At 33.9% G+C, this 12,455-nt stretch overlaps 1 protein-coding gene across 3 annotated transcripts in view; it reads right to left on the bottom strand.

Moving 5' to 3' along the window:
- Positions 1-283: 283 nt before the first annotated feature.
- Positions 284-12,455, bottom strand: part of LOC121185668 (vacuolar protein sorting-associated protein 13B-like) — a 362,080-nt gene continuing 349,908 nt past the window's right edge. For all 3 annotated transcript variants that reach the window (XM_041043972.1, XM_041043973.1, XM_041043971.1), the window contains exons 66-68: positions 1,383-1,551; positions 1,140-1,220; positions 284-874 (exon numbers count right to left, since the gene is read on the bottom strand). In XM_041043972.1, coding sequence (XP_040899906.1) covers positions 626-874; positions 1,140-1,220; positions 1,383-1,551 — 499 coding nt within the window. In that variant the 3' untranslated portion in view covers positions 284-625. The remainder of the gene's footprint in view (positions 875-1,139; positions 1,221-1,382; positions 1,552-12,455) is intronic.

The following is a 12,455-nucleotide window of genomic DNA, read 5'->3' as shown; positions in this document are numbered from 1 at the left end:
TCCAAAAAAAACCCATTTTGGTTGACAGCTGGTATCTTTAGAGTCCATCAGCATGTTTCTAATATTGCACTTAACATTGGCATGAGACAGTTGCTGAATGTAAACACACAGAGCTGATTCTGCAGTGTTTCACTCTGCATTCTGATAGAAATGAAACAGACGCGAGTGGCTCCTGCTCGTTGTGTACTGTGCATTTCTATCTGCAACACTGAGGAGGTTTCACACTGACTGAAGGAGCCCTCGTTTTAATCTTATCTGTTTTAGTGTTCACTACAGTAGATACTCATTGAAATGTACTAGCGTAAGAAATGTCTTAACTCATGTGTTTCTACGATTAAAACTGACTCTAAGCCCTAGACCTTCTCTGTGGTTAATTGATGAGTTTGTTGTATCAGTAAAAATATATCTTTCAAAGGCAGTTTATAAGAATTCTAAGGCATAAATGATCAGGTGGACTTTTAAGTTCAATATAAGAAATCGTTCTTTTACCTCAACATTTTGCATAAATCTTTTCAGAGCCAAACTACAGTGTATCTGAAGATTTTTTTTAAGGCTTAATTTAAACTGGAACAAAGGTCTGATCTTACATGTGTCTCAGAAAGCCATTGATGTATGTTACCGCTTATCAGTGGAATCCGATGCGCATGGCTTTATTCTTTACCATGCTGAACTTGCTGATAAACACCTTGAGGGAGGCGGGATCCACCAGGTAGCGGTAAGACTTGGTAACGGAGGGCGGCGGCTCGGCGAGTGTCACCGGTGGCTGGAGCTGGAGAGAGGCTGCGGAGGGGGAAATAAACTGGGAGGCTCTCATCACGTAATCCACCAACCGCCGATACTGCTGCTCCGACAGACGCTCACGAACACCGTCACCCTGAGGAGGAACAGACGATCACTGTTACACCTGAGGAAGTTAAATCTGCTGCAGGTCGTGTACAATCATATCCAGTCATGTCATATCCACCAAATCAAAGCTCAGCTAGTATCTGATAGTATTACATCATATACTGACAATCAGCCTGTGGAAGCAGAGAATAAATTAGACAGTGTGTGATTACTCCTGGATTTCCACATCAGTATTATTGTTCTCCACCATGTGACCCCGTGTAGCTCCGTAACTTTCAGTTTCAGAGTCTCACCTCTGTGTCGCTGGCGACCGTCTGCTGCTGTAAGGTGAGGACGAGCTGGCTCTGCTGTCCTGGGTCCTGCTGACAATCCACCTGCAGAGGACAAGAGGTTTATCACTCACTTCACTGCCTGAACAGCAACACGGCTAAAGACACGTTCAACGGATCATTACAGGGACTGGTTTTCAGTCTGGCCAGGACACTTCAGATGTGTGAAACACCTTTTTCTTTTCCTCCAGACCACTGTCACGTTACCTCTGTGATGGGGAAAGCCTGCTGCTGTGTGTCCTCACTGAGACTGACCACAAACAGCACCTCAGAGGTGAGCAGCAGACAGCCGGCGTGCTCCTGACCCGACCCGCTCACGATGGTCACCTCCAGGGCTATGTGGAGCTCCGGTCGCCCCAGAGACTGAAGCATCTTCCTGTGGTCAGAGAGCAGAACGAGCAGGGAGGGACGTACGTTATAAACAAGTTTTCACACACACATTAATCTACTTAGAATCAAACTTTACATATATCAAATATTAAAAATGAGGCCTTTATAATTTTATGATTAATCAACATCTATCCTACAGGACACAACCACATCCATGTTACCTCCCGTTCTCTGTAAAAACAAGACCGCACAGTGTGTCAGCCTAACCTCAGCACACACACACAAGCAACCATGTGTGTCTGCATACATCCTATAATTTACATTTTTGCATGTTCTCCGTGTGGTTCCTATTACACACATGTCCAAAAGGGAAATATGTGCGCAGGAACTGAAAGTGTTCGGTCATGTTTCTCTGAAAGTTTGTTTACTTTGGAAGCAGGTGCACTGCAGAGCAGATGTTGAAGCAGCCACAGAAGGGACAGTTTGGTTCTGTTCAGTGTTACTCTGTAGTGATGGGAATTCTGGCTCTTTTTAGAGAACCGGCTCTTTTGGCTCGGCTCACTAAAAAGAGCTGGCTCTTTCGGCTCCCCAGCGGCTCTTCAGATTGTTTTGTTGATTTGATTAAATGATATTTTGAGTTCATACTAAAGTATGACTTCTTTTGGCCGATTTTGACGCCATACTATACTATGACGTTTTTTATGACATTTTGAGGTCATATTAAAGTATGACTTTTTTTGGCCGATTTTGACGCCTTACTATACTATGACGTTTTTTATGACATTTTGAGGTCATACTAAAGTATGACTATTTTTGTCCGATTTTGACGCCTTACTATACTATGACGTTTTTTCTGACATTTTGAGGCCGAAAAATTTTTTGACTTTTTTTGTCCGAAAAAAACACCTTACTATACTATGACGTTTTTTATGACATTTTGAGGCCGAAAAAAATTTGGACTTTTGTTGCCCGAAAAAAACGCCATACTATACTATGACGTTTTTTATGACATTTTGAGGTCATACTAAAGTATGACTTTTTTTGTCCGATTTTGACGCCTTACTATACTATGACGTTTTTTATGACATTTTGAGGCCGAAAAAAATTTGGACTTTTGTTGCCCGAAAAAAACGTCATACTATACTATGACGTTTTTTATGACATTTTGAGGTCATAGTAAAGTATGACTTTTTTTGCCCGAAAAAAACGCCTTACTATACTATGACGTTTTTTATGACATTTTGAGGTCATACTAAAGTATGACTTTTTTTGGCCGACTTTGACGCCTTACTATACTATGACGTTTTTTATGACATTTTGAGGTCATACTAAAGTATGACTTTTTTTGCCCGAAAAAAACGCCATACTATACTATGACATTTTTTTATGACATTTTAAGGTCATACTAAAGTATGACTTTTTTTGCCCGAAAAAAACGCCTTACTATACTATGACGTTTTTTATGACATTTTGAGGTCATACTAAAGTATGACTTTTTTTGCCCGAAAAAAACGCCATACTATACTATGACGTTTTTTATGACATTTTGAGGTCATACTAAAGTATGACTTTTTTTGCCTGAAAAAAACGCCATACTATACTATGACGTTTTTTATGACATTTTGAGGCCGAAAAATTTTTTGACTTTTTTTGCCCGAAAAAAACGCCATACTATACTATGACGTTTTTTATGACATTTTGAGGCCGAAAAAATTTTTGACGTTTTTTGCCTGAAAAAAACGCCTTACTATACTATGACGTTTTTTATGACATTTTGAGGTCATACTAAAGTATGACTTTATTTGCCCGAAAAAAACGCCTTACTATACTATGACGTTTTTTATGACATTTTGAGGCCGAAAAAATGTTTGACTTTTTTTGCCCGAAAAAAACGCCTTACTATACTATGACGTTTTTTATGACATTTTGAGGTCATACTAAAATATGACTTTTTTTGCCCGAAAAAAACGCCTTACTATACTATGACGTTTTTTATGACATTTTGAGGCCGAAAAATTTTTTGACTTTTTTTGCCAGAAAAAAACGCCATGCTATACTATGACGTTTTTTATGACATTTTGAGGTCATACTAAAGTATGACTTTTTTTGTCCGATTTTGACACCTTACTATACTATGACGTTTTTTATGACATTTTGAGGCCGAAAAAAATTTGGACTTTTGTTGCCCGAAAAAAACGTCATACTATACTATGACGTTTTTTATGACATTTTGAGGTCATACTAAAGTATGACTTTTTTTGCCCGAAAAAAACGCCTTACTATACTATGACGTTTTTTATGACATTTTGAGGCCGAAAAAATTTTGGACTTTTTTTGCCCGAAAAAAACGCCATACTATACTATGACGTTTTTTATGACATTTTGAGGCCGAAAAAATTTTTGACTTTTTTTGCCCGAAAAAAACGCCTTACTATACTATGACGTTTTTTATGACATTTTGAGGTCATACTAAAGTATGACTTTATTTGCCCGAAAAAAACGCCTTACTATACTATGACGTTTTTTATGACATTTTGAGGCCGAAAAAATTTTTGACTTTTTTTGCCCGAAAAAAACGCCTTACTATACTATGACGTTTTTTATGACATTTTGAGGTCATACTAAAGTATGACTTTTTTTGCCCGAAAAAAACGCCTTACTATACTATGACATTTTTTTATGACATTTTAAGGTCATACTAAAGTATGACTTTTTTTGCCCGAAAAAAACGCCTTACTATACTATGACGTTTTTTATGACATTTTGAGGTCATACTAAAGTATGACTTTTTTTGCCCGAAAAAAACGCCTTACTATACTATGACGTTTTTTATGACATTTTGAGGCCGAAAAAATTTTTGACTTTTTTTGCCCGAAAAAAACGCCTTACTATACTATGACGTTTTTTATGACATTTTGAGGTCATACTAAAGTATGACTTTTTTTGCCCGAAAAAAACGCCTTACTATACTATGACGTTTTTTATGATATTTTGAGGTCATACTAAAGTATGACTTTTTTTCCCCCATAAAAACGCCTTACTATACTATGACGTTTTTTATGACATTTTGAGGCCGAAAAAATTTTTGACTTTTTTTGCCCGAAAAAAACGCCATACTATACTATGACGTTTTTTATGACATTTTGAGGCCGAAAAAATTTTTGACTTTTTTTGCCCGAAAAAAACGCCTTACTATACTATGACGTTTTTTATGACATTTTGAGGCCGAAAAAATTTTTGACTTTTTTTGCCCGAAAAAAACGCCATACTATACTATGACGTTTTTTATGACATTTTGAGGTCATACTAAAGTATGACTTTTTTTGCCCGAAAAAAACGCCTTACTATACTATGACGTTTTTTATGACATTTTGAGGCCGAAAAAATTTTTGACTTTTTTTGCCCGAAAAAAACGCCATACTATACTATGACGTTTTTTATGACATTTTGAGGTCATACTAAAGTATGACTTTTTTTGCCCGAAAAAAACGCCTTACTATACTATGACGTTTTTTATGACATTTTGAGGTCATACTAAAGTATGACTTTTTTTGCCCGAAAAAAACGCCTTACTATACTATGACGTTTTTTATGACATTTTGAGGCCGAAAAAATTTTTGACTTTTTTTGCCCGAAAAAAACGCCATACTATACTATGACGTTTTTTATGACATTTTGAGGCCGGAAAAATTTTTGACTTTTTTTGCCCGAAAAAAACGCCTTACTATACTATGACGTTTTTTATGACATTTTGAGGTCATACTAAAGTATGACTTTTTTTGCCCGAAAAAAACGCCTTACTATACTATGACGTTTTTTATGATATTTTGAGGCCGAAAAAACTTTTGACTTTTTTTGCCCGAAAAAAACGCCTTACTATACTATGACGTTTTTTATGACATTTTGAGGTCATACTAAAGTATGACTTTTTTTGCCCGAAAAAAACGCCTTACTATACTATGACGTTTTTTATGATATTTTGAGGTCATACTAAAGTATGACTTTTTTTGCCCGAAAAAAACGCCTTACTATACTATGACGTTTTTTATGACATTTTGAGGCCGAAAAAATTTTTGACTTTTTTTGCCCGAAAAAAACGCCATACTATACTATGACGTTTTTTATGACATTTTGAGGCCGAAAAAATTTTTGACTTTTTTTGCCCGAAAAAAACGCCTTACTATACTATGACGTTTTTTATGACATTTTGAGGCCGAAAAAATGTTTGACTTTTTTTGCCCGAAAAAAACGCCATACTATACTATGACGTTTTTTATGACATTTTGAGGTCATACTAAAGTATGACTTTTTTTGCCCGAAAAAAACGCCTTACTATACTATGACGTTTTTTATGACATTTTGAGGCCGAAAAAATTTTTGACTTTTTTTGCCCGAAAAAAACGCCATACTATACTATGACGTTTTTTATGACATTTTGAGGTCATACTAAAGTATGACTTTTTTTGCCCGAAAAAACGCCTTACTATACTATGACGTTTTTTATGACATTTTGAGGTCATACTAAAGTATGACTTTTTTTGCCCGAAAAAAACGCCTTACTATACTATGACGTTTTTTATGACATTTTGAGGCCGAAAAATTTTTTGACTTTTTTTGCCCGAAAAAAACGCCATACTATACTATGACGTTTTTTATGACATTTTGAGGCCGGAAAAATTTTTGACTTTTTTTGCCCGAAAAAAACGCCTTACTATACTATGACGTTTTTTATGACATTTTGAGGTCATACTAAAGTATGACTTTTTTTGCCCGAAAAAAACGCCTTACTATACTATGACGTTTTTTATGATATTTTGAGGTCATACTAAAGTATGACTTTTTTTGCCCGAAAAAAACGCCTTACTATACTATGACGTTTTTTATGACATTTTGAGGCCGAAAAAATTTTTGACTTTTTTTGCCCGAAAAAAACGCCTTACTATACTATGACGTTTTTTATGACATTTTGAGGCCGAAAAAATGTTTGACTTTTTTTGCCCGAAAAAAACGCCATACTATACTATGACGTTTTTTATGACATTTTGAGGTCATACTAAAGTATGACTTTTTTTGCCCGAAAAAAACGCCTTACTATACTATGACGTTTTTTATGACATTTTGAGGCCGAAAAAATTTTGGACTTTTTTTGCCCGAAAAAAACGCCATACTATACTATGACGTTTTTTATGACATTTTGAGGTCATACTAAAGTATGACTTTTTTTGCCCGAAAAAAACGCCATACTATACTATGACATTTTTTTATGACATTTTGAGGTCATACTAAAGTATGACTTTTTTTGCCCGAAAAAAACGCCTTACTTATACTATGAAGTTTTTTATGACATTTTGAGGTCATACTAAAGTATGACTTTTTTTGCCCAAAAAAAACGCCATACTATACTATGACGTTTTTTATGACATTTTGAGGTCATACTAAAGTATGACTTTTTTTGCCCGAAAAAAACGCCATACTATACTATGACGTTTTTTATGACATTTTGAGGCCGAAAAAATTTTGGACTTTTTTTGCCCGAAAAAAACGCCATACTATACTATGACGTTTTTTATGACATTTTGAGGCCGAAAAAATTTTTGACTTTTTTTGCCCGAAAAAAACGCCTTACTATACTATGACGTTTTTTATGACATTTTGAGGTCATACTAAAGTATGACTTTATTTGCCCGAAAAAAACGCCTTACTATACTATGACGTTTTTTATGACATTTTGAGGCCGAAAAAATTTTTGACTTTTTTTGCCCGAAAAAAACGCCTTACTATACTATGACGTTTTTTATGACATTTTGAGGTCATACTAAAGTATGACTTTTTTTGCCCGAAAAAAACGCCTTACTATACTATGACGTTTTTTATGACATTTTGAGGCCGAAAAAATTTTTGAATTTTTTTGCCCGAAAAAAACGCCATACTATACTATGACGTTTTTTATGACATTTTGAGGTCATACTAAAGTATGACTTTTTTTGCCCGAAAAAAACGCCTTACTATACTATGACGTTTTTTATGACATTTTGAGGTCATACTAAAGTATGACTTTTTTTGCCCGAAAAAAACGCCTTACTATACTATGACGTTTTTTATGACATTTTGAGGTCATACTAAAGTATGACTTTTTTTGCCCGAAAAAAACGCCTTACTATACTATGACGTTTTTTATGACATTTTGAGGTCATACTAAAGTATGACTTTATTTGCCCGAAAAAAACGCCTTACTATACTATGACGTTTTTTATGACATTTTGAGGCCGAAAAAATTTTTGACTTTTTTTGCCCAAAAAAAAACGCCTTACTATACTATGACGTTTTTTATGACATTTTGAGGTCATACTAAAGTATGACTTTTTTTGCCCGAAAAAAACGCCTTACTATACTATGACGTTTTTTATGACATTTTGAGGCCGAAAAAATTTTGGACTTTTTTTGCCCGAAAAAAACGCCATACTATACTATGACGTTTTTTATGACATTTTGAGGCCGAAAAAATGTTTGACTTTTTTTGCCCGAAAAAAACGCCTTACTATACTATGACGTTTTTTATGATATTTTGAGGTCATACTAAAGTATGACTTTTTTTGCCCGAAAAAAAACGCCTTACTATACTATGACGTTTTTTATGACATTTTGAGGCCGAAAAAATTTTTGACTTTTTTTGCCCGAAAAAAAACGCCATACTATACTATGACGTTTTTTATGACATTTTGAGGCCGAAAAAATTTTTGACTTTTTTTGCCCGAAAAAAACGCCTTACTATACTATGACGTTTTTTATGACATTTTGAGGCCGAAAAAATTTTTGACTTTTTTTGCCCGAAAAAAACGCCATACTATACTATGACGTTTTTTATGACATTTTGAGGTCATACTAAAGTATGACTTTTTTTGCCCGAAAAAAACGCCTTACTATACTATGACGTTTTTTATGACATTTTGAGGCCGAAAAAATTTTTGACTTTTTTTGCCCGAAAAAAACGCCATACTATACTATGACGTTTTTTATGACATTTTGAGGTCATACTAAAGTATGACTTTTTTTGCCCGAAAAAAACGCCTTACTATACTATGACGTTTTTTATGACATTTTGAGGTCATACTAAAGTATGACTTTTTTTGCCCGAAAAAAACGCCTTACTATACTATGACGTTTTTTATGACATTTTGAGGTCATACTAAAGTATGACTTTTTTTGCCCAAAAAAAACGCCTTACTATACTATGACGTTTTTTATGACATTTTGAGGCCGAAAAATTTTTTGACTTTTTTTGCCCGAAAAAAACGCCATACTATACTATGACGTTTTTTATGACATTTTGAGGCCGAAAAAATGTTTGACTTTTTTTGCCCGAAAAAAACGCCATACTGTACTATGACGTTTTTTATGACATTTTGAGGCCGAAAAAATTTTTGACTTTTTTTGCCCGAAAAAAACGCCATACTATACTATGACGTTTTTTATGACATTTTGAGGTCATACTAAAGTATGACTTTTTTTGCCCGAAAAAAACGCCTTACTATACTATGACGTTTTTTATGACATTTTGAGGTCATACTAAAGTATGACTTTTTTTGCCCGAAAAAAACGCCTTACTATACTATGACGTTTTTTATGACATTTTGAGGTCATACTAAAGTATGACTTTTTTTGCCCGAAAAAAACGCCTTACTATACTATGACGTTTTTTATGACATTTTGAGGTCATACTAAAGTATGACTTTTTTTGCCCGAAAAAAACGCCTTACTATACTATGACGTTTTTTATGACATTTTGAGGCCGAAAAATTTTTTGACTTTTTTTGCCCGAAAAAAACGCCTTACTATACTATGACGTTTTTTATGACATTTTGAGGTCATACTAAAGTATGACTTTTTTTGCCCGAAAAAAACGCCTTACTATACTATGACGTTTTTTATGACATTTTGAGGCCGAAAAAATTTTTGACTTTTTTTGCCCGAAAAAAACGCCATACTATACTATGACGTTTTTTATGACATTTTGAGGCCGAAAAAATTTTTGACTTTTTTTGCCCGAAAAAAACGCCATACTGTACTATGACGTTTTTTATGACATTTTGAGGCCGAAAAATTTTTTGACTTTTTTTGCCCGAAAAAAACGCCTTACTATACTATGACGTTTTTTATGACATTTTGAGGCCGAAAAAATTTTGGACTTTTTTTGCCCGAAAAAAACGCCATACTATACTATGACGTTTTTTATGACATTTTGAGGCCGAAAAAATTTTTGACTTTTTTTGCCCGAACAAAACGCCTTACTATACTATGACGTTTTTTATGACATTTTGATGTCATACTAAAGTATGACTTTTTTTGCCCGAAAAAAACGCCATACTATACTATGACGTTTTTTATGACATTTTGAGGCCGAAAAAATTTTTGACTTTTTTTGCCCGAAAAAAACGCCATACTATACTATGACGTTTTTTATGACATTTTGAGGACGAAAAAATTTTTGACTTTTTTTGCCCGAAAAAAACGCCATACTATACTATGACGTTTTTTATGACATTTTGAGGCCGAAAAATTTTTTGACTTTTTTTGCCCGAAAAAAACGCCTTACTATACTATGACGTTTTTTATGACATTTTGAGGTCATACTAAAGTATGACTTTTTTTGCCCGAAAAAAACGCCATACTATACTATGACGTTTTTTATGACATTTTGAGGCCGAAAAAATTTTTGACTTTTTTTGCACGAAAAAAACGCCATACTATACTATGACGTTTTTTATGACATTTTGAGGACGAAAAAATTTTTGACTTTTTTTGCCCGAAAAAAACGCCTTACTATACTATGACGTTTTTTATGACATTTTGAGGCCGAAAAATTTTTTGACTTTTTTTGCCCGAAAAAAACGCCATACTATACTATGACGTGTTTTATGACATTTTGAGGTCATACTAAAGTATGACTTTTTTTGCCCCAAAAAAACGCCATACTATACTATGACGTTTTTTATGACATTTTGAGGTCATACTAAAGTATGACTTTTTTTGCCCGAAAAAAACGCCTTACTATACTATGACGTTTTTTATGACATTTTGAGGTCATACTAAAGTATGACTTTTTTTACCCGAAAAAAACGCCTTACTATACTATGACGTTTTTTATGACATTTTGAGGTCATACTAAAGTATGACTTTTTTTGCCCGAAAAAAACGCCTTACTATACTATGACGTTTTTTATGACATTTTGAGGCCGAAAAAATTTTTGACTTTTTTTGCCCGAAAAAAAACGCCATACTATACTATGACGTTTTTTATGACATTTTGAGGTCATACTAAAGTATGACTTTTTTTGCCCGAAAAAAACGGCATACTATACTATGACGTTTTTTATGACATTTTGAGGTCATACTAAAGTATGACTTTTTTTGCCCGAAAAAAACGCCTTACTATACTATGACGTTTTTTATGACATTTTGAGGCCGAAAAAATTTTGGACTTTTTTTGCCCGAAAAAAACGCCTTACTATACTATGACGTTTTTTATGACATTTTGAGGTCATACTAAAGTATGACTTTATTTGCCCGAAAAAAACGCCTTACTATACTATGACGTTTTTTATGACATTTTGAGGCCGAAAAAATGTTTGACTTTTTTTGCCCGAAAAAAACGCCTTACTATACTATGACGTTTTTTAGGACATTTTGAGGTCATACTAAAGTATGACTTTTTTTGCCCGAAAAAAACGCCTTACTATACTATGACGTTTTTTATGACATTTTGAGGCCGAAAAAATTTTTGACTTTTTTTGCCCGAAAAAAAACGCCATACTATACTATGACGTTTTTTATGACATTTTGAGGCCGAAAAAATTTTTGACTTTTTTTGCCCGAAAAAAACGCCTTACTATACTATGACGTTTTTTACGACATTTTGAGGTCATACTAAAGTATGACTTTTTTTGCCCGAAAAAAACGCCTTACTATACTATAACGTTTTTTATGACATTTTGAGGTCATACTAAAGTATGACTTTTTTTGCCCGAAAAAAACGCCTTACTATACTATGACGTTTTTTATGACATTTTGAGGCCGAAAAAATTTTTGACTTTTTTTGCCCGAAAAAAACGCCTTACTATACTATGACGTTTTTTATGATATTTTGAGGTCATACTAAAGTATGACTTTTTTTGCCCGAAAAAAACGCCTTACTATACTATGACGTTTTTTATGACATTTTGAGGCCGAAAAAATTTTTGACTTTTTTTGCCCGAAAAAAACGCCTTACTATACTATGACGTTTTTTATGACATTTTGAGGCCGAAAAAATTTTAGACTTTTTTTGCCCGAAAAAAACGCCATACTATACTATGACGTTTTTTATGACATTTTGAGGTCATACTAAAGTATGACTTTTTTTGCCTGAAAAAAACGCCATACTATACTATGACGTTTTTTATGACATTTTGAGGCCGAAAAATTTTTTGACTTTTTTTGCCCGAAAAAAACGGCATACTATACTATGACGTTTTTTATGACATTTTGAGGTCATACTAAAGTATGACTTTTTTTGCCCGAAAAAAACGCCTTACTATACTATGACGTTTTTTATGACATTTTGAGGCCGAAAAAATTTTGGACTTTTTTTGCCCGAAAAAAACGCCTTACTATACTATGACGTTTTTTATGACATTTTGAGGTCATACTAAAGTATGACTTTATTTGCCCGAAAAAAACGCCTTACTATACTATGACGTTTTTTATGACATTTTGAGGCCGAAAAAATGTTTGACTTTTTTTGCCCGAAAAAAACGCCTTACTATACTATGACGTTTTTTAGGACATTTTGAGGTCATACTAAAGTATGACTTTTTTTGCCCGAAAAAAACGCCTTACTATACTATGACGTTTTTTATGACATTTTGAGGCCGAAAAAATTTTTGACTTTTTTTGCCCGAAAAAAAAACGCCA

Source organism: Toxotes jaculatrix, chromosome 8 (genome assembly GCF_017976425.1).
Source record: "Toxotes jaculatrix isolate fToxJac2 chromosome 8, fToxJac2.pri, whole genome shotgun sequence".
Taxonomy (NCBI): Eukaryota; Metazoa; Chordata; class Actinopteri; family Toxotidae; genus Toxotes; species Toxotes jaculatrix.
This window is presented reverse-complemented; position numbering and strand designations above follow the sequence as displayed.